General features: G+C 37.0%; 1 protein-coding gene across 1 annotated transcript; it reads left to right on the top strand.

The window, feature by feature from the left end:
• Window positions 1-21,311, top strand: SH2D1A (SH2 domain containing 1A). Its single transcript, XM_022561851.2, has 4 exons — window positions 1-266; window positions 13,010-13,073; window positions 17,693-17,837; window positions 18,845-21,311. The coding sequence occupies exons 1-4, from the start codon at window positions 130-132 to the stop codon at window positions 18,883-18,885; spliced, it is 387 nt and encodes a 128-aa protein (XP_022417559.1). The 5' UTR covers window positions 1-129; the 3' UTR covers window positions 18,886-21,311.
• The last annotated feature ends 1,044 nt before the right edge of the window (window positions 21,312-22,355 follow it).

The raw sequence follows: 22,355 nt of genomic DNA, 5'->3' as shown, positions 1-22,355 counted from the left end.
TTGCACATCTGGCTGAACTGGGAGGCGGGTGGCTGACTCGTGTTGGGTTGCGGCAGCAGCAGCAGCAGCAGCGGTGGCATCTGTCCGCTGCCGTTCCACGCCTAGGTCCTCCCAAGAGTTCCCCAGGCCATGGAGGCGGTGGCTGTGTATCATGGCAAAATCAGCCGGGAGACGGGGGAGAAGCTCCTGCTTGCCACGGGTCTGGACGGCAGCTATTTGCTGAGGGACAGCGAGAGCGTCCCGGGAGTGTACTGCCTGTGTGTTCTGTGAGTACATGGTGGGAGCCTCCACTGCCCACCGCGCGGCCCCAGGCCCGGCGGATGCCCTTTGGGGTGGGGAAACGCAGTGTAGAATTTACCTTTGCTGCCAAAAGGACTCAGGCTCCCGATTTCAGTTTTGACCTCTAATAGAGGCCAGCAAGGTGGAGGCCTGCGATGATGGTGGAGCGGCCAGCTTTGGGGCCACCAGCTCCTCAGGGAAGGAGAAGCCTCTCTCTCCAGCTCTCTTGAAATGGCTTTGGAGGTGCCTTCCCAAAGGAACGTCAAATTCAAGGAGAGGAAGAAGACTAAGAAACTGAATCTATTACTTTAAGACATCAATACCAGTTAGGTCAGGATGCAGAGAGAGGGATGTTTCTGAATAAAACCACCTCTCTGGATCTACTTACTGAGTTTTCTTTAGAGGAGTTGGCAGGCAGAGGGGGGTTTCAGAAATAGGGCCTTTCTTGATAAAAGCTTGGACTGACAATAGTCATAAAGGGAATGGAGGGAAAACACCCTTGTATGATTCAGTTTTGCTCTTTACCTAAGCATCTTAGTCTAACGCCCCGTTTTGAATCAGATGCACCTTCATCTTTGCTTCAGGGCTCCAGAGTCAGGCAGATCTGAGACCTAATCTTGTGCTGGTCTGATGCTGACTCTGGCAAGTTAACCTCTCAGCCCCTCAGTTTTCTTGTCCATAAAATGTAAATAATATTACTACCTACCTCATAGGCGTGTGAGGATTAAATGCCATAACGCAGGTAGAAAATTTAGCACTGGACCTGACACATACTAAATGTTCAGTAAAAGTAAGCTGTTGTTGTTGTTGTTATTATTATTATATTATTATTTTTTCAGTCTGTTTCTTTCGGTACTCAGTATTATTATTATATTCTTTGTTTTTTTCAGTCTATATCTTTAAGTACTCACAGGGCATTTCTACGGAAGTACCTAGCTCGATCACTCTTTGTTAGCAGGACAAAAACATCCACGAAAACACGAGCCCTGCACAGTAACTTCTAGACAGAAACAAAATGAGGGAAAATGCTTAGTAGTAATTTCGGTGTCTGATGATACACTGCAAGGTTTTGAAGTTCCTTCTGGGTCATTGAAGAGAGATTGTATTGAGCCTGGTGTTAGAGGATTTTCATTGTTTATTGTGTTTTTTTAAATGGTCAAGACATGTTTGTGGCAACTCTCAGGCCACGCTAGATACATTTGTTATAAAAGCTTCCAGGGCAATACGTGCAAGCTATTGAATCTCTTGGGCTCAGATCTTACGTTTCCTTTATATTATTGTTTTTCCCAAGTGGAAACTGGAGACAGTCAGTGAAAGCCAACTAGTATTCCTAGGCTCTTTTCTTATCAAAAGAAGGTGAAGGAGTGAGTAGACTGGTGAAAGGGGCTTCTTTAGGGAAGCTGACAAAAGAGGTAATGGGCCCCTTAACCTAGAGGTAAAAAATAAGGTACAAAAGAAGCCTAGGAAGGGGTGGAAGAGCAGGGGGGACAGTGTGTGGCAGGATGCTCCTAAGACTTCAGACACACTGGCCTCTTTGTTGTTTCTCGAGCTTGCCAAGCTGCTCCCTGCTTAGGATCTTTGCACTTAACTATTCCTTCTGCCTCTTCCCTCAGAGAGGACTTCCTTGACCATCCTATCTAAAATAAGTGCCCTCTCCCTGTCCCAGTTACACTCCATCACTTTATTTTTCTTCAGGGAACTTTAAACTATCTGACATTTGCTTGTCTACTTATGTCTTGCTGGGCTTTCCTGCTAAAATGTAATCTCCGTGAGGACAGGGACATTGTCTCCCACACCAGGAACACAGCCTGGCACGTAACAGGCATTGTGAGGCACGCAATAGGTGCTCAATAAACGGTTTTGAATTAATGAATGAACTGTCAAGACAAATACTGTTCTTTACTGCAGAAAGCTTTTGGGCTGATATCAGGAGGCCAGGGTGTGGACTCTGGGGAAATCACTCAACTTCTCTGGGTCTTGGTTTCCATATTTGTAAAACAGGAATAGTAATGTATGTTCTACCTTCTGCATAAGATTACAGTTGGTAAAAGATGCAAGAGAGAAGGATAATCTTAGCCTTTTTCCCACGTAGGCCAGAACTGCATAAGGTATTAATTTAGGCAGGTGGGAATTTCTCAAGTTAAGTTTTCATAAATCTTGCATAAATGCAGTTTTTATGACTCTTAGTTCTCCGTGCACACCTCCTTATGAAGTAGCAGAAAATTGTTGGCAAATTGGGAGTCCCCCTAGCATATCTTTCGATGGGCACACTGAGGCCTGTGAGTCCTGGAGGGTGATGGCCAGACCGCTCCAGAGGAAAGACACAAGGATACATTGCCTTTTATGACAGTTTCTCAGCCTTTTTTGAGCCAAGGATCCCTTTTGATAAACGTAAACATTTCATTTCCTCCTTTTTACTACTACGCTGTAGTAACAAAATCAAATTTTATTTTGAAACAAACCACATACTCATTTTAAACCAAAACATCTATGGTTATGATATACAGCAGAAATAACAATGTAAATGGTGTCATATATATATGAACAGCAAGGTATAGCTAACAAACATATATTTGACTGTAGGGTTCACTCAGAATAGTTTCTCAATCTGTCTTTTGTTTCTTCTCATTATCCAAGAAGGTTTGGTTGAGCTTCAGTTTCTGTATTTTTATTGTAGAAATAACACATTGCATATGCCTTTCGAACTCTACTTTAAACTATACTTTCTAACTAGGTTTGCTCCTTTCCCCAGTTCTGAACCCCCAATCCTGGCCTTTAGATAAGGCCTTTTCCTCTGTTCATTTTGGGAAATTGAATCTCATAAAGTATTAAAGAAATTTTCCATTTATAGGATTGCTCACCTTCATTTAAAGCGAGAAGTTTTTCTTCCAGTTATTTTCAATAAGTAAATCTAGATTTTGGTATAAGTCTATTAAAAATAGTTCCTAAACACTTATTCATATTGTAGAAAGTTTTTAAAATGTAGATAATGGAAATGAGGGAAAATCATCTATAGTTTTATAACCTAAAGACAATTATTGTTGAAAATTAAGTGTTTTTTCTTCTGTATTTTAATAAAACAAATTGCTTTATAAACATATGTGCTCTTACACTATTGTATTCTGCTGCATTTTCCACTTAATGTGAAAAAAACACATTTTTATATAATGTTCTTACAAATGATTTTAAAACATTATTTTTAATGATTTCATGATAGTCCAACCAGTCCAACTATATTTTCCTTAACCAGTCATCTATTTTTAGACATTTGAATCATTCCAGTTTTTTGCTATTATAAATTCCGTCATGATTCATATTTCTATCCATAAAGGTTTCCTTGTATTTATGATGACTTCCTTATAATGAATTTCAAGATGTGCAATTTTTAGATCAGAAAACATGAACAGCTTAAGATTCTTGATGTATACATGATCACCAAATATTTTTTCCTAAATGGTTATTCCAGTTTATATATATGCTCACCAGTACTGCATGAAAGTGTCTGTCTCACCGCACCATCCCTAGAAATGGGTATTCTTGTTAAAAAAAAAATTCTTCTTGAAATTTGGTGTCTCACTCTTTATTTCATATTTCTTTAGTGATTGAGTGTCTGTATGGTTGGTAAACTTGTATTTCCTTGTTCATGAATTGGCTCTTTGAGTACTTTGCCTATTTAACCATTTGGATCTTACTATTTTTCTTAACACACTATGAGGTTTGTTTTTTTTTTTTTTTTTTTTTGCGGTACGTGGGCCTCTCACTGTTGTGGCCTCTCCCGTTGCGGAGCACAGGCTCCGGACGCGCAGGCTCAGCGGCCATGGCTCACGGGCCCAGCCGCTCCGTGGCACGTGGGATCCTCCCGGACCGGGGCACGAACCCACGTCCCCAGCATTGGCAGGCGGACTCCCAACCACTGCGCCACCAGGGGAACCCTTTTTCTTTTTTCTTTTTTTTTTTTAATGAGTGTTTATATACTAATCCTTGATCTATTGAAAGTATCTTTTCTCAGTTTGGTGTTTGCCATTACTTTTCTTTGACACACAAAAAATTAACATTTTTAGTAGTCAAGTCCGTCACTTGACTACTTTGTGTTTGATTTCCCCCTTTGCTTCCCAACTTAGAAAGTTCTTTGACCTGCAGAGATGTCATAAAACTTCACTTCAATTTTTGTTTTAAATTTATGGTTTGGTTAGTTTATACTTAACTCTTTAATTCCATTTGGAATTATATTTTTATGTGGAGAAAGGATCCAATTTGATTTTGTTTCGAAATAGCTAATAATTTATAAATAGAACTTTCATTCCTGATTGATTTACTAGCCTACTTTAAATTCTTACATATGACAGTTACTGTTTTGCAGTTATCTGTTTGACTCAATTGATCTATTTATTCTTATACCACTAGCGCTATATATAGTATGATAATGTTTTAATACATTTAAAAAATTATTTGCTGTTCTTACCTGTTGGTTCTTCAAGATGAAATCTAGAATGATTTTGTTAAATGAAAAAAAATCCCATTGGGGTTACCTTAAACTCATTAATAAGTTAAAGAGGAATTGTCATCTTTAAAGAATTTAGTCTTCCTATCCAAAAACCTGATATGTCTCTCCATTTATTAATTTTTTCATTTACATCCATCAATAGAGGTTTGTAGTTTTCTTCCCATAGGTCTTGCATAGTTTTTGTTGTTTATTTCTAGTTATTGTGAGTATGAATGTATGTGTCTATTTTTTTGTTTCTATCATGAATGGAATCTTTTCCCACTATATTTTCTTTTGCAACAGGAAAGCTACTGACTTTATGGGGTTTTTTTGTATCCATCCAGTATATTAAATGTTCTTATTAATGCAAATAGTTTAAATTTAATTTAATTTAATTTTACTCTTTTTGGTTTTCAAGGTATATCAAGTGTCTTTTCACTAAGGTACATGTGAGCTCTCACATTTCTCCCCTTTTCACCCCTAATGTAGACAGCCATTGGGAAAGTCCTAAATGCCCACTGGGATAGTTTGATGGTGATAAGAAAAAAACAAATTTAAAATATTTAAAATAATTACTTTGAAGAAATAGTTTATTTCTGTACATCCTCTGTACATATCTCAGTTTGCTACTTTTATCTGATGGAAGATTTGGAAAAAGAAATGCTATTATATTCTTTAGCCTCAAGGACACATAATGAAGTCATTTGACATATACGTCTTTAGATAAAAGGATAATTATCTTTTTGTCCTTTAAGATTTAAAGGATGACTGGGAATAAAGTGCCTATCAAACAATTGAACTGGAGAAATGGGTGAAGGAACAGTGACAAAATAAAACTCCAGCGTATCAGTTGTAATTGCAGGGAACAGAAGAATGAGAAATTATAAAACTTAGTTAATTTTTGAATACAGTTGGATATGTGTGTTGGCACCGCATTTATCTTCATGATAATTGAGGCCACTAGAATTACTTTGGATTATCTAAGTACAATCCATTAATGGCAGAGCAAGCCTGAAGGCCAGCCTAGGATTAAATGTGCAAATACACAAACCACCAAATGGACAATTCACAGGCCAATAAATCAAGTGCTGACTCTGGTTGACAATGTAAAATTAAGTTGCAAGATTAGTCTGAAGATGTCATTTAGTTTAAAGCAAAAGGGAAGCCTAGGTTGACCTCTTTTGGGCTCTCCCCATCTTGTCTCTATGCTTTAACCCCTTCCTTTGCCCTTTCTCTCCGGCCGTAAGGCCAAGCAGACTCCCTCCCTTTTTGAGAACTATGCTTTTGGATTCACCTTAAGAGCAATTTGTTAACTCATTCCCTCTGATATAAGAGAGAGGCAGCATAGAAAGATGGTTAAGAGCCCATATCTTACAGCCAGACCCTCTGGGTGTGCATCTCAATTCTGGCCCTTAACCAGCTATTTTACCTTGAGCAAGTTACTTAAACTTTCTGTTTCAGGTTCCTTATCTGTGGAAAGGGTGACGGCAATAATAATACTACAGTACTTACCTCATAGGGTTGTTATGAGAATTATTGCATGAGTTAACATTTATAAAGTTAATATGTAGTAGGTGTTTGTTAATATAAATAAAAGCTCCATAAATAATTGTGAGACAAAGTTAGACCATTGTACGAGTACTTAAATAAAACGTTCTGTGGCACTTCAAGGGAAGAAGAGATTATATTTATTGTCATGACTCATCGAAACTGGTATTACATAGTTTTACCATCAAACTTGAAGCTGAATGACTTTTGATCTGAAAATTCAAATTCACTGAAAGAATGAAGATTGGGCCATAGGAAATTCAGAAACTTCTTGGATCAAAGTGGCTTTCTATAGGATACCATTCCTCTGGGTATAAAAGCTCTGAAATATTTGTTACAAAAACAGTCACATTATAATTGTGCCTTGAATTTTGCATGTAACATTCGTTTGTATAGACATAGACAGCCTGGGCACTAGCTTGCTTTATTTGTGGTGTCATGAAGAAGTCAGATGTACCTAAACCTTTTCTTTTGTGTAGTCCTTGAAGTGGTATAAAGAAGGAATTGATGTGGTTTTGTCAATTGTAAAGCAAGACCTGTCCCCAACGCTGACCCTTTGAGAAAAGAAAAAACAAGTCAGGTTGCTTTCTTCTTGTCTCTTTCTAACCAGAACACTTTTTTAAGAGTTGGGGACAGCTTTTGAAAAAATAAAGGCAAATTTTAATATTAGCAGGGACTGAATCAACACATGCTTTGTAGTCATTAAAATGCAAAATATATTTTTTAAGAAATTAATTTTTTAAGAAAATTAATTAATGGCAACAACAACAACAGAAATCTCTATTGTTTTCTACCAATTATTTATTTTCTAGATTTTTTCATGATAAATTTAAAATTCCAGGCTTATCATCAAGTGTGACAAAAAGGTTTGATGGAGGAAGGAAGTTAAAATTACACTACATTCTTGGTTTGTCTATATTAATGGGGAGTCAGAGGAAAAATAATCCTAAAAGGGATGTAACAGTTTTTAAAGACGAATGATATTTTTCTGATTTGTGATTCGCTTAGGCTAGATTTGTAAAGCTCCAAGTTGTAATTTTACTTCTGTTTCTTTAAAAAAATGTTGTTAGTCATTTGTATAACTTTATAAGGGAAATTACAAGACTTCCCTGGTGGTCCAGTGGTTAAGACTCAGTGCTTCCACTGCAGGGGGCACGGGTTCAATCCCTGGTTGGGGAACTAAGATCCTGCATGCCGTGGTGTGGCCAAAAGAAAAAAAAATGGAAAATTAATATGCAAGGATGCATTTATATTAGTTTAAATTTACTTCTAGTTTATATACATATGGGGATAGTTTTGAACAGTAATCAGAGTGGCGGCTCTCCTTGTGTCCACTTCTTTCACATACCATCATTTTATATCAACATGGTCCAGGTGTTTAAAATTTTTTGAAAAATGTAGCTCTCTAATACCTTTGAACTTTGGTATAGTTTTGAACCATTCTTTCTGCTGCCATTTCCTTATTTTGAGTAACATTCCTTAGGTTAATTCCATTTTTCATTATTAAAATAGAACTACTATGAAAATCTTTGTCAAATTGCTTTTTCCATTTGATTCCTTAGAGTGTATGAAGATAAAGAAGGTCATTAGGTAAAAAATACGCACAGTTTTATGGCTCTTGTTATAATTTGTCAGTTTATTTCCTAAAAGAGTGATTTTTCAGTGGACAGGGAGAGAGTATGTGTAGTTTGGAAAAAACATAATCAATATTTTCATTTACTTTTGTATTATAGAATTATTGTTTCATAATACAAGCTACAGAAAACAAAACTATGAAATCTTGTTGGGGAAGAGGGAGTAAAAAGTTCAGAAACACTGTTCTGTGAAGACCAAAAGCATTGAAAAAACTTCAGCTTTTATTTAAATAAAATTTCATTCTTAAAGCATAGACTAAAAAAAAAAATTGAGTGACTATGGGTGTGGTGAAAGAAGCCAGCTTGACTTTGGAGAAATTGCCATCAGTATTCCCAGTGAGGTGTGAGCATTTTCCATGCATTTTAATCAATCCTTCTGTAACTTTAATGTTCCTACAAATCATCTGGAAATGTTGTTAAAATGCAGATTCTGACTCAGCAATTCTGGAGTGGGGCCTGAGATTCTACATTTCTAGCAAGGTCCCAGGTGATGCACTGTTATTACCCTGGGAACATAATTTGAATCGCACTGTTTTAAATCTCTTCCATCAGTGATATATGAGAGTATATCAACGACAGTTGGCTACAGGGGATCTTTGGTCAGTGACTTCAGCAACTTGGAAGTGGAAGAGATGAACTGCTGGCTTGTTTGAGGGGTGAAACAATTTTGCTCATTCAGAAATTTGAGGAGTTGTGGAGTAGGAAGGAGATTGTTAAAATTGGATGGGTTGATCACAACGAGCTTTATGTGCCACTAGCACCAGGTTGTTCAAGACTGAAGGAGGTAAGGACTTTTGAAGTGGTACTCAGGTTCCTGCTGCTTAACTGAAAGTGCGATAAGATCAGATTCGTTAGGAAATCATTTTCAAAACAGACTCATTTATTTTGACTAAATGAGGCTGAATGATAGTAGGGAGATAGATTCATTGTATCTTTTAGAAACCCACTGTTTGAGAAAGTGGAAAACTGGTTGCCTATGATTTTGTTTGCATCGTTGCTGAAATTTTAAATAACGCATTTCCACAACACCTTTAATGATACTGAATTATTGCTATTAATCTCTTCCCATAGGGAAAATGGAACTAAAGGCCTATGCTATTTCCCTGCTCCTACCTCCATTTTGCTGTGTGACTTTTTTTTTTCTTTTCTTTTTTCGGCACCTTGTGGGTCTTAGTTCCCTGACCAGGGATTGAACCCGGGCCCTGGCAGTGAAAGCACCGAGTCCTAACCACTGGACTGCCAGGGAATTCTCTGCTGTGCGACTTTAAGAAAACCACTTAAACCCTTATGTTTGGAGTCCTCATGGTGAAAAATGGAAATCAAAGCTCTTGCTTGTTCCCTGTAGCGTACTTACTGAAATCAGTGAGGTACATTTCAATTGCTTAAAAAAACAAAAGACTTTACAATGTAATATTTTATATTTATTTAGCATATTATATATGCTAAAAAGTATACTATATGCATATATCAAGCTATTTCATATATGATCTAAATATTCTGGCAAACCTTTATAACAAAAATGAAACATTTCCTGTAATTGCACCAGCAAATTAAATTGACCCTTTTTTGGGTTTCACAAATCAAATGAACGTGATTAGAGTGTTTTAGACCTAATTTTTTCATCCTTTAGGTAATAGTACTGATGGATAGTGATTAAAAATATAGTAATTTAATCCACATAAAGACTTTTAGTTCTATAGGGGATTAATGGTAAGTGAGGTCAGTTACTCAAGCTTGACCCTGTTTGAGATACTTTAGGTTCTTTTAGGTTTAAACACATTTAATTTTACCAGACTTTAGCATGTATTTTTTTTTCTTTTTTTAAAAAATTTTTTGGCTGCACCATGCTGCATATGGGATCTTAGTTCCCCAACCAGGGATGGAACCTGCGCCCCCTGTATTGGAAGCGTGGAGTCTTAACCACTGGACTGCCAGGGAAGCCCCAGCATGTATTCTAATCAAAGATATATTTTGACCCAAACTTGTGCCAAAGAATAGCAATCAGAAAATGTCTGAAATAAAACTCTGTGAAGATTCAGATTCATAATGTGAAGTAATTCAGCATAAAGTTTACCATACTTTTCTAGGAAGCAAAGGTTTGTTAGGCAAGTTAAGTAGCAGTACCATAGATACTAAAATATAATAAATAATCTATATCCATTACAGTGTGGGGATCAAAGCCAGGGCTCTAGAGTCAAAGACGCCTGATTTAAATCCCACCTTTGATGCTTGATTTGTAGTGTGGCTTTGGTTACTTAACTTCTCAAAGTCTCAGTTTCCTCATCTATAAAATCAATTTCACAATATAAAGTTCGTAAGATTACTGTGGGGCCCAAAAGAGCTAATGCAAGTGCTGTGGGCTGAATTGTGTCCTTGTCAAATTCATGTATTGAAGCCCTGACTCCCGATGGGGATGTACTTGGAAATAGGGCCTTTAAGAGGTAATTTAGGTTAAATGAGATCATAAGGGTGGGTCCCTAATCCAATAGCGTTCTGGCCTTATGAGAAGAGAGAGAGCACCCTCTCTCAATGAATGCACACAAAGAAAAGGTCATGTGAGCACACAGCAAGAAGGTGGCTGTCTACAAGTCAAGAGAAGAGGCCTTGGAATGAAACCTATGTTGCTAGCACCTTGATCTTGGACTTCCAGCTCCAGAACTGTGAGAAAATAAATTTGTTTAAGCCGCCCAGCCTATGGTATTTTGTTATGGCAGCCTGAGCAGACTAGTACAAATTTTGGTACTGAGAAGTACAGTGCTGCTGTAACAAACACCTAAAAATGTGAAAGTGGCTTTGGAACTGGGTCATGGGTAGAGGCTAGAGGTGTTTGGAGATGCATGCTAGAAAAAGCCTACCAATACTGTGAACACAGTATTGGTAGAATGATGGATGTTAAAGGTCATTCTGATGAGGTCTCAGATGGAAATTAGGAACGTGTTGTTGGAAACTAAAGAAAAAGCCATCCTTAATTATAAATGGCAAAGAACTTGGCTGAACTGTGTTCTAGTATTCTGTGGAAGGTAGAACTTGCAAAGTGGATATTTAGCTGGAGAGATTTCTAAGCAAGGTGTTGAAGGAATAGCTTGGTTCCTCCTGACTACTTATAATAAAATGCAAAAGGAGAGACATGAATTGAAGAAGGAATTGTTAAGCAAAAAGAAACCAGAATACAAAAATTTGGAAAATTCTCAGCCTACTCATATGGCAAAAAATAAGGAAGCTTGGTCTGGAGAGAATACCAAGGGAATGGCTGGATAATCACTCCTTAAGGAGATTGCCCATGATGTTAACTAGTCATCTCAACAGAAGCCAGGAATAGAATTTGGACCAAAGCATCAGAGACACTGTCAGTTTGGACCAAAGGGAATAGGGCAGGACAATAGTGCAGTTTGGCTGCAAACATGCTTTATCTTTCAAGAAAATGGAAGAATGATCCTGAAGTTGTTTCAGAGATCATCAGGGTTACCACTCCCACCACAGGCCGAGAGTGCCTAAGCCCAGGTGGGCAAGGCTGCTTCCACCTAGATTTCAAAGGTGGGATCAGCTGCCCAACAGAGCCAAGTGGGTGGGGCTGCCCATGCAGAGCCATGGGGGTGACAGTGCCACCCAGTGGGCCTGGAGGGCAGAGCGTCAATCCAAAAAGGATTATTCTCAAGCATTAAGATCTAATGGAATTTGCCTTATGAGATTTCGGACATTTTTGGGACCTGTCACCCCTTTTCCCCTTCCGATATCTCCCTTTTGGAATGGGAATATCTGTCCTATGCTTGTCTTCCTGTATTTTGGAAGCACATGACTTGTCTGGTTTCACAGGTTCACAGCTGGAGAAGAATTTTGCCTCAGCAGCAGTCATATCCCCAAGTCTCACCTGTATCTCATTAGATGATATTTAGAAGAGACTTTGGACTTTATTTAGACCTCAGAGTTGATGCTGGAATGTGTTTAAGACTTTTAAGGCTGTTGGGATGGAATGAATGTATTTTGTATGTGAATTTGGAGGTACCAGTGTTGGAATGCTATGGACTGAATCATGTTCCCTCTCCCCCCATATTCATATGTTGAAGCTCAACCCCCGATGTGGCTGTATTTGGAGATAGGCCTTTAGGATGTAATTAAGGTTAAACAAGGTTGTAAGGATGGGGCCCCAATCCAATAGGACTGGTGGACTTATAAGAAGAGAGATCTCTCTCTTCACACACACACACACACATACAAAGAAAAGGTCATGTGAACACAGCTAAAAGGTGGCTGCCTACAAGCCAAGAGTAGAGGCCTCAGAATAAAACCTATGTTACTGTCACCTTGATCTTAGATTTCCAGACTCCAGGGCTGTGAGAAAATAAATTTCTTTTGTTTAAGCCACACAGACTGGTATTTTGCTATGGCAGCCTGAGCAAACTAATACAACATGTAAAACTCTTGGCATGTAGTAGAAATCAACTATACAGATATACAATATGCGTACACAGTGAATAATGGGGGAAAACGTTTACCCCCATCTAAAAGGACAAGCTAATTTCAAGTACTTTAGCAGGACTCCTTTTTAATTCGAATTACTATTAGTACTATATTATAATGTATTATAAAGTTATATAGTAATAGTAATATCATAGGAATATACCACATTTATATTTATAATTAATATTATTATTAAGTGGGCCTGATAGTACCTTATCCCCAGTGAAATGTTTTCACCTTAAGGCTCTGTATGTACTCAAAAAATAATATTACTATGCTTTGTTGAATCTGTTTAATAATTCATAATTTTTACCAATTACAACAGGTCTCTAGTTTCTTTCTGTCCCAACAGTCTCTCACCTTGACAAATCCTTAGAAGTGTGAGCTCCCTCGCTTGAAAAAAAAATGAAAATGTAAAGAAGGCGTACTAGAAACTGTGATATGCAAGCAAGTTAGATTCCACAGGCTTTTCTTTCTATGAATGAAGTGGTGCAATATACGTGTGTCCCAGTATATGTGTCATTTATATGTAATAGTTAAAGCTCAAATTTAGAGCATCCATTGTTCTTTTGGAATTTTTCAGTAATGGAAGTTTATTCTTTCACAGGTATCAAGGTTACATTTATACATACCGAGTGTCTCAGACAGAAACAGGTTCTTGGAGTGCTGAGGTATAGCTCTTTTATTTATTTTTGCTTCTGGGGGTATCAGGGAGGTATTTGAAATTTAGACTGCTTTTATAAAAGAGCTGTCAAATCCTACATTCCCAAAATATTCATCAGATTCAAATCACTAAAGCTCTAATCCAAAATTGCTCATGGATCATTAAGAAGCCTTTAGAGAATTTTGGTCCCAGTTCTGTTCAGCCACCACTGTATGGAGTGGTCTCACTTTGGGGGAAAGATAACAAAGTTAAAGGATTGTGTCAAACTTTTGGTGCCTATGTGAAATTTTAGAAAGCGTATCAAAAATATATTAAAAAATCAAATCGACAATTATTTACCAAATGATACTAATGCAAGTGTTGGTTCTATGGGGGATTAAACAACATGACTCCTGTTTTCTAACAGCCTGTAAGACCCTTGAGAGATACAACATGAATTAAACAGCAATGTGAGAGCCTGGTGTTTGCTGTCAGGTGGATGTGTGTTCCAGGTCTTATCTACCCCCAACCCCTTTCTGAGAGGTCTATGACCTTGGGTAGGTTACCTAATTTTTCTTTGAACCAGTTTCTTCATCTGTAAAATAAGCCTAAAAATAGTCCCTTATTCATAGGGCTCATTTTGAAGATTAAATGAGATAATGCATATAAAGAAAGCTCTTAGTCACAGGACTAGCAAGCAAGCCCTCGAAAATGGGAACTCACCCAAGTTGCTGAACAATATGATTGTTTATAGTCAAGTGCTATCTAGCACAAGCATTTGAAGAATAGAGAATTTTCCAAGTATTAGGGTAATCAAGGCTGCTCTTCTGTGGAGGCAGGACTCCCAGCTTAGCCATATGGGAAGGACAAGGATAGGTAGAAAAGAGAGAGAGGGAACATTCCAGTGACTCTTAAGCTATGCTCCACAAAATCCTAAAGTTCTTTCATTTGAGTGCCTTGGAGTTGCCCAGGGGGTTACAGAAGGATAGGAGGATGTGTGGGTATGCTTTGGGTCCCCAATTTGTCTTTAATCTGAGCAGTCCCTTTTATTTTGCTTATCAACTGGGGCTCTGAGAAAGATTTCATTAGAAAAATGGGTTCTTATGGCTTTGAAAACATTTGAAAGTCACAGTACCATTGCAAGAAATGCCTGTAGAGTGAATCTCTTTCCACATACCAGGGTAGTATCAATATATTAACATGCTAGCAAAGTAGAGGTCTCTACAATGGAAACTTCTGACTTCAAATGCTTTCTCTGATTTCTGACTTTTTATAAAAACAGTCCGTCTTTATAATGAAAGGACTTCATTATGAGTTGTTTGAAAACGTAAATGCTAATATCAACCTCTATTAATAACTCAATCTATGCATTTAAGAAACTCTGAAGTCTAGACTTAAAAAAAAAGTAAAATAGCTCTAACTTTTACAGATGCACTGGTGAACTAGAAAGCACAAATTGCAGACTACAAATGTTTTGAACTACTGAGATGAATTAGGGCAAGTTTTCAAACACATTGTTGCTTTATATCAGGATAATTGATGCTACCATTCTAATTAGAGGAAAAGCAGTACTATTTCTAATCAAAACTGTTTATACCCGTTTATTTTTAAAAGTTCTCTGCATCACTGCAGAGATGATTGAATAGGTTATTAAATTTCATTTATTATGAGGAATAGTAGTGTATGATATATACATATATAGTTGTATATAATTTGACCAGAAATAGCCCTTCTCCCTAGAGAAGTAGCCTTCAGCTGCTGAAGAATATTCTTTATGGAAAGGATCTTAAATTAGTAGGGCTTAGGTAACGTTTTCTTTAAACTTGTTTTCTTCCATTTCAAGTATAACATCATATGCAGATTGTTACATGTTTGTGATCATGTTAGGGAAGAAAGGGCTTATTGAACACAAATGCTCTCTCATTCTGTTGTCTGGTCTGACCCGTTTATCTAATAATATTGTAATTATCTGCACCAAGAGAGCAGAAGATTGGCATGTTTTCTCCAAAGGGAAAACAGTTTAAAAAAAAAAACTCTTTAGATTTATTTTTGAAATGCATATTGCATTTTTTTCTATCTACTAAATTTGCCTTCTAGTTATGTTTTCCTATGGTGAATATTAAACTAGTGTGTATTCTTAGAGCTCATATCATCTGACTGGAAGAAATTTCTCTGGAGCATATTGAAGACCAGCTATGATCCAAAGCATGTTTCCATGGATAACTGTATGGGAAATGTGCAAATTTGAACAATAGCTGAGTTCAGTGACAGGATGGGAGATGTCAGTGGTACAATTCTTGTGGTAAATGTATTTTCAAAATGGGGTAAATAACAGATAATTTATATTGCTCTTTGGAACAATGCTTTAGTTTGCCACATTGCAGGAAAAATCTTGACAGTAGCACTAAATTTTCTGTGCAAAGATTGTGCTAGAAATCTAGGTGTGTCTGCAGTTTGTTTCAAAGAGTGGAGTGAAATTGAACCCTGGATCCACTGAACTACGAAAGACAAATATTATGTGATTTTCTAGCTTTAGGTAGACTTTTAGGTTTTATCATTGCCTAGTATATTAATTTATCTCATGTGACTCAGGCTAAGATTTTGCCAAATTGTTAATTCAGAGAATTCCACGTACAGTCACCTATCATTTATTAATATGTTCATTGTCTGTGGTACATTGTAAAAAATGTACTAACATCTCCCTGCTGACTTCAGTGCTTTTGGGCTTTTCTGGATATTTGATCATCAGTAGATCAGTGGATGTTAAATAATTTTACTTATTGACCTAAGCAAAGCACTATAAATTCAGACAGTTATTTGCCAGTGCAACATTGCATGCCAAATTCAAATTGCTTTTTTACCTTCAGTGCTATTATTCCTCTCCATTGGCATGGAGAATCAAGTGTTAACTGCATACAAATTCTCATAAAAAAGATGCTTCTGTTGATAAATGGTTTTACAAGCCACAAGAACAGGTAAAAAGATGTGTGGTTTGAAATCTTTCCACACCGGGGGAGTGGATTAGTTTCTCTTCTGGTTGGTGACTCTAACTTCACTAGAACCTGTTTGGTCTCTAATCTGCCTAATCTGAAAGGAAAGAGACTGGGTCCTGGGATCTAGAGCCAGTTCTGCCTCTGGCTATCTGTGTGACCTTGGGCAAGCTGAATTATCTCTTTGTATTTCCATTTTCTTATCTGTCAAATGGGAGTAACCAAATCAGCCAATAACTGCCAGGAGATGGGAAAGTGCTTTGAAAATGAAAAAGTACTCCAAGGAAGACATAAGAAGGTTATTTTGTGCCTATGGCCTGCCTTTGACATTTGGAGATTCTATCCTGGAGCCAAAGAACTGTTTGGATCCCTGTAAGAATGGCCATATTATTTTGGATGAGGTCTCAATAGAGTTCTGGGAAGGTGTTTTGACTGTAAGGTTGGAGCTGAGTGGGAGAGTATTCTGTATCTACTGAGTAACTGTGTGAGCCTATGAGCTGACACTAATTTAAAGCTAAAAAGAACTTTTTCAGTGTTTTCAGTGAAAAACTCTTTACCCCAGTGTAGGAAATGACCAAGAGTTATAGTGGACAGTGTGCTGTCTTTAGCATTTTGTCTAGCTGACACACGTCTGTATGCCAGCCTTCATGTTTTCTCATTAAATGCTAACAAACAAATAGCTCCCACCTCAAAAACTTTCTAGATGGAATAGCTGAAAAACAGCTTTCTAAAAAAACTGGTCATTGTTCAATTGCTTATAGCAATACTATTTTATTTCATGTAAAATGACAGTTTTGAGCTGACGCTTAAAGCTTGGCTCATAAGCTTTTGCAGGAAATTGTTGTTGATTTCAAGTAGTGTCTTTACAAGAGAATTCATGTCAGGAGAGGAGTACATTTTAATAGTCACCTGCAAATAATGATCCCTTCAAAACCAAACAAATAAATAAAGGTGACCTTAGTCTTTCATTTTCGTGTCATAGAGAAAACCTTGTCACAGTGAAGTGTTGACATAAAGAGCAGTTTGGGGGAGGATAGGGAAGTTTCCCAAGGAGGAAAAAATTTAATGTGTAGGATGAGGCAGGACATATCGTGAAGTGAAAGAGTGTGAGGACTAACTAGCCCTGCATTGTGTGCCTCATAACAGCCAGTTTTTAATTTCCTGTGTAGCATTTTATATTGTGGAATGATGGCAGGGAGGATGGGTTGTAGTTGTTGTTTTATTTGTTTGCTTTTTTTTTTTTTTTGGTTCTTCAGGCTTTTTATTAATGACCTGTAGGATCTGTGTTTTTTCTCTGTTTAACTGCATCCTCTCTGTTGGTGAATTCATTGTGGGTAATGGCCTGTATACCCTTAGAGGTTCGGGATGTATGATGGGTAGCAGGCAGGAAGGGCAGGGCGATGAGCAGCAGCTTGTACAAACTAATACCACCCTCGGGAGAACTGAAATGACAGCTCATTAGCTCCTCTTGCAGGGAAATTCAGCCAACCAAAGTAAGCTCTTCTAGAATGTTGTTTTTCCTTCTTCCTTATGTTTTCAGATATTTGAACAAGTTACACAAATGTTACCTCTCTAAGCATCCCTTGCACGTTTTGTAGGCCCTTTTTTGTATCATTATGAGGTAGATGAATAATCTGCTTGGCCTTTTATTTTCCAGACAGCACCTGGGGTACATAAAAGATTTTTCCGGAAAATAAAAAATCTCATTTCAGCATTTCAGAAGCCAGATCAAGGTATTGTAATACCTTTGCAGTATCCAGTTGAGAAGAAGCCCTCAGCTAGAAGTACACAAGGTGCTACAGGTATGGTTTACTGTTTATTTTTGACAGGTTTGGAAGCTTAGGGCTATGAGTCACCCTAGTCATAAACATATAGTTATAGAAAAATGCAATAAGAAGATGGAGCCAGCAGCCCCAGTGAGAGGGGGCTATTCACATACTATGATTTCCACATGCTATACTATAAACTTTTAATAAAACTCTGCAAAAATATAAAAAATTCTATGAGCCCACAACATTTTAATCTCTCTTATCCCGTCTTGTTTTCCCCAGCCTGTTTTGTCGCTCCATGAGTACCATTTCACTTCACTAATTCAGACACAAATAATTTGAAAGACGGGACAATTCAGAGAACATCTGGACTTGTCCTTTACTTTTGCTTATTATCAGGTAGTGTTTTCCCTTCAGGGATGGAAAGGCTAATGTTAGCTTGGTCCACGTGATCCCGATTTCTGAATTTGTGGTGCTTGAATTAATAAAATTTTATTGTAGCAAAGGAAAGGAAGTTAGTAGACTTTATTTTTCCACTAGCGCAAATTGTTACATCTCCTGAGCAAAGCTATTTTAGTGGACATGTCAGGCTAATCACCGAATACTAGCCAATGTCCTCAGCTGTCAGATTTGTGATAGTTGATATCTATTGAAGGGGGTTAATCATCTGTCTTGAGTAAGAGGATACGCGTTGATTGAAACAATAAATATTTATGATAAAATAAAATGAGTTGTTATTTCCTTTTTTGACAGGGACCCAGGCTCAGGCATAAACTGACAATTAGACTCAGACTCAAGTGGTGAATTAAATTAATGAGTAGTTAGCTTTTTTAAAAGAAATGTAAATAGAATTCCAATTTACAAATTGGCTCAGTATGCCATTCTCTATAACAGTTTTAAATACTTGTTGCTTGAGCTATATCATTGGATTGTATCTTTGTGAACTTTATGCAGTTGGAAATTTTATGTTTGAGTTAACCTGCAATTTTAATAGCTTGTAAGTTTATCTCTTCTTGATTTTTGTTATTATTTTTCTTTAGGGAGAAGAGAAGATCCTGATGTCTTCCTGAAAGCACCATGAAGAAAAATAAAACACACCTTGTACTTTATTTTCAATAATTTAAATATATGCTAAGTCTTATATATAATTGATAATACAGTTCAGTGAGCTACAAAAGTATTTCTGAAACCATCATAGTCCTGTAGTGGAAGCATCTATAGCATGATGTTAAAGCTGAAATGGACTTTTCGGATAATGAGGAGCTTTGAAATGAGGATTGGGGAAAAATAATTCCACAGGTTATTTTCAGTTATTGTATTTACAAACGGGAAATGACTTAAAACATAATGATACTTTATAAAAGATTAATGTCAATTCTTGCCAAATATAAATAAAAATAATCCTCAGTTTTTCTCAAAAGCACCATTTTTAGTGAAATATTATTTGATAGCTACTGATTTTAAAATGTCTTGCTTGATTATATGGCAGGAAGCTGGTTCGTGTCCCTCGTCTTTGTCATGTGCGGTTCTACATTAGGTATTATGCTCTCCAATAGCTATAGTGTTATAGGCTCTCTGGGGATATATGAAACTGTGCACTGTGTGCTAAAAACAGGTACTAGATAGAGAGTGAAGAATTTCTGTTTAATTCTGAAAGCAACCTTCTTGCCTAGTGTTCTGACGTTGGACAGTAAAATCCGCAGACCAATCTGTAGTTTAAAATTCCCGTAATTTAAAATATGCTCTAAATGTTTATTATATTTGATGCTATAGGATTTGAAATTATATTACAAATCTGATGAAGTGGACTTTTCTTCTTTTCATTTACCTCTGCCCCAGTAGTTGTCACTCCATGTAAAAACAGCAGCTGCAGCTCATCAGCTGTGGCTCATGAGTAGCTGATTTACAAGCAGTCTCCCTATCAGGTGGCCCTACAAGACCATTGGAAGCTTACAGGTTACATTAATTTTTAACAATTCCAAGTAATTGTAACCTAAGTGAGAGCCAAGATTGTAGGCAGTGATGGGTATTGGTATTTTCTTCTCACATTTATATTTTCATGACTCTTACAATTCAATTATATGTCAAGTTGCTTTGGGCCTCATAGAATTCATTCACTCAGCAAACACAATAGGCACTGGGGTAGAGAAGTAAAAACACCTGGCCTCCACGCGTAGGTAGCCCCCTGCCTAGTTGGATAAGAAAACAATAGCAATAAAAGACAATAAAAGAAAATAACAATAAAAGACAAGAAAATAACAATAAAAGGTGGTAAGTACATGGTAAGTCAGGGTCCCAACATGTAGGTAGATCTTTTTTTTTTTAAATGTTCTACTCCATTTATAGTTATTATAAAATATTGGCTATATTCCCTGTATTGTACAATATATCCTTGTAGCTTATTTTATACAGAATAGTTTGTACCTCTTAATCCCCTACCCCTATATTGCTCCTCCCCCCTTTTCTCTCCCCACTGGTAATCAATAGTTTGTTCTCTATACCTGTGAGTTTGCTTCTTTTTTAAAATATTCACTAGTTTGTTGTATTTTTTAGATTCTACATATAAATGATATCATACAGTATTTGCCTTCCTTTGTCTGACTTATTGCACTTAGCATAATACCCTCCAAGTCCATCCATGTTGTTGCAAATGGCAAAATTTCCTTCTTTTTTATGCCTGAGTAGTAGTCCATTGTATATATATACCACATCTTCTTTATCCGTTCATCTGTTGATGGACACTTATGTTGCTTCCATAGCTTGGCAGTAAATAATACTGCTGTGAACATTGGGGTGCACGTATCTTTCATATTAGTGTTTTTGTTTTTTTCGGATATATACCCAGAAGTGGAATTGGTGGATCATATGGTAGCTCTATTTTTAGTTTTTTGAGAAACCTCCATATTGTTTTCCACAGTGGCTGCACCAATTTACATTCCCACCAACAGTGTACAAGGGTTCCCTGGGTAGATCTGTCTTTAAAGGAAGAATGAGTTAACCCAATACTCTGGCCCATGGTCCATAGGAAGCTGGTTCATTATAAATTTCATTATAAACCAGTAACTTGGAATTCTGGGTTGTATGTGAGAGGTGGTGAGCTTGGTTAATAATTAGCGAACTGCCAAGAGACAAAGCTACTCTCTCTGCTGGCAACATCTGATTTCTGAGCATTTAACCTGGATGCTCTGGGAGTGCAAAAGTGGAGTATGGCCACAATGATGTATTGTGCTCCAGTTACCATTTCTAGAAGTAAAAGCATCACTTTAATTTGTAAAGGAATTCAGAAAGCTGACTTTCCAAATAAAATGCATATGTTTAGATACTTTTTAATTATTTGTAGCTTGGGTTTAAATTTTAATAGGTGTAACTAATTTTTACTCTAATTTGTTCATTATGGAATAATCCTAAATATAGGAATTGTTTGCATGTTCCTTTACCAGGGCCTTTTTTGAATTATTTATGTTTTCTCATATTTTAATAAAGTATTTGAAATCTTTATTTTTCTAATTTGTCTTAAAATATTCCTTTCAAAAATATTCAAAGATAGGTGCTATTAATATACTAAATAAAGCATTGATGAAGGTCATCTTATCTTATTGGACTGATTCACTGAAAAAGGTAAGTGCTTTTCTGTTTTGCTATTGTCAAATTTTCCAGTTGATGTGCCTACCCACTGTTTTCTTTTGCTGGCCTTTTATTCATCAAGTTTTTTGCACTTTTTCTTTCCTGGCATGAGCATCCTTGCTATTTCCCAGTACATAATAGCTTGCACCTTTACAGAAAGGTCATATCCTTGCCATATCTAAAATATTGCCATGTTAACATATACCTGTAAGATGCTGAGTAAAGGTAGAAAAATGCACATATATTTCTAAGTGCACACCTTTCTTCAGATAAAAACGTGTGTCAGCAAGCCCACAAGGAACATGACAGTTTATCAAATACTTGTTCATTTTCTCTGAAATTTGTTCTGAAGAGATAAGGTCAGTAGGGAGACAAGCTTAGGTAATTGTCCATTTGGCTGTTACAGGCAGGGAACTTTTGTGGTAGTACATAGGTAGAATAGGTCTACAGAGGACGCCTCTGATTAAGTCTTCTGGTATAAATCAAGGGCTGGATTTAAGATATTATTTGTGGTAGAATGGATAGAAAAGTTAAAATGTGAGAACCAGCTTTAAAATCTGTTAAGAATGTTTAGACATCAGCTTATGCTTTATTTGATTCACTTATTGAGTTCAGAATCCAAAGTCTATTAATAATAAAACCCAGATTTGCCCTTGAGCATTTCAAGGTTACAGATGCCTAGTCTTCCTGTTAGTGGGCTATAAATTCAACTTTGTCACCTATGTTTGCCCTTGCAGTAAATGGGACACCATAATTTTGCAGTTTGCAGCTCAGGGTGAAGTTAAACTGCCCAGTTTGGACACTTTCATAATTTGGGGTCATTGGCCCAACTTGCAGTAAAAGGCTGAATTTTCATCATTAGGTCATTTGCTTTTTAAATGAATATTTTTATGTGGAAAGAATATAACCTGATCGACTGGAGAGAGC

This window comes from Delphinapterus leucas, chromosome X, assembly GCF_059928025.1.
Source record: "Delphinapterus leucas isolate spDelLeu-1000000601 "Yukka" chromosome X, BTC_Dleu_Yukka2, whole genome shotgun sequence".
NCBI classification, from domain to species: Eukaryota; Metazoa; Chordata; class Mammalia; order Artiodactyla; family Monodontidae; genus Delphinapterus; species Delphinapterus leucas.
The sequence above is the reverse complement of the archived record's forward strand: the minus strand, read 5'-3'. Positions and strand labels throughout refer to the sequence as shown.

What these genes read in the sequence shown, in the direction of transcription:
- SH2D1A (XM_022561851.2), top strand. Translation starts at nt 130, where the DNA reads ATGGAGGCGGTGGCTGTGTATCATGGCAAAATCAGCCGGGAGACGGGG. An exon ending in CAGGTTCTTGGAGTGCTGAG is followed by an intron (nt 13,074 to 17,692) that starts GTATAGCTCTTT and finishes TTTATTTTCCAG; the next exon opens with ACAGCACCTGGGGTACATAA. An exon ending in AAGTACACAAGGTGCTACAG is followed by an intron (nt 17,838 to 18,844) that starts GTATGGTTTACT and finishes ATTTTTCTTTAG; the next exon opens with GGAGAAGAGAAGATCCTGAT.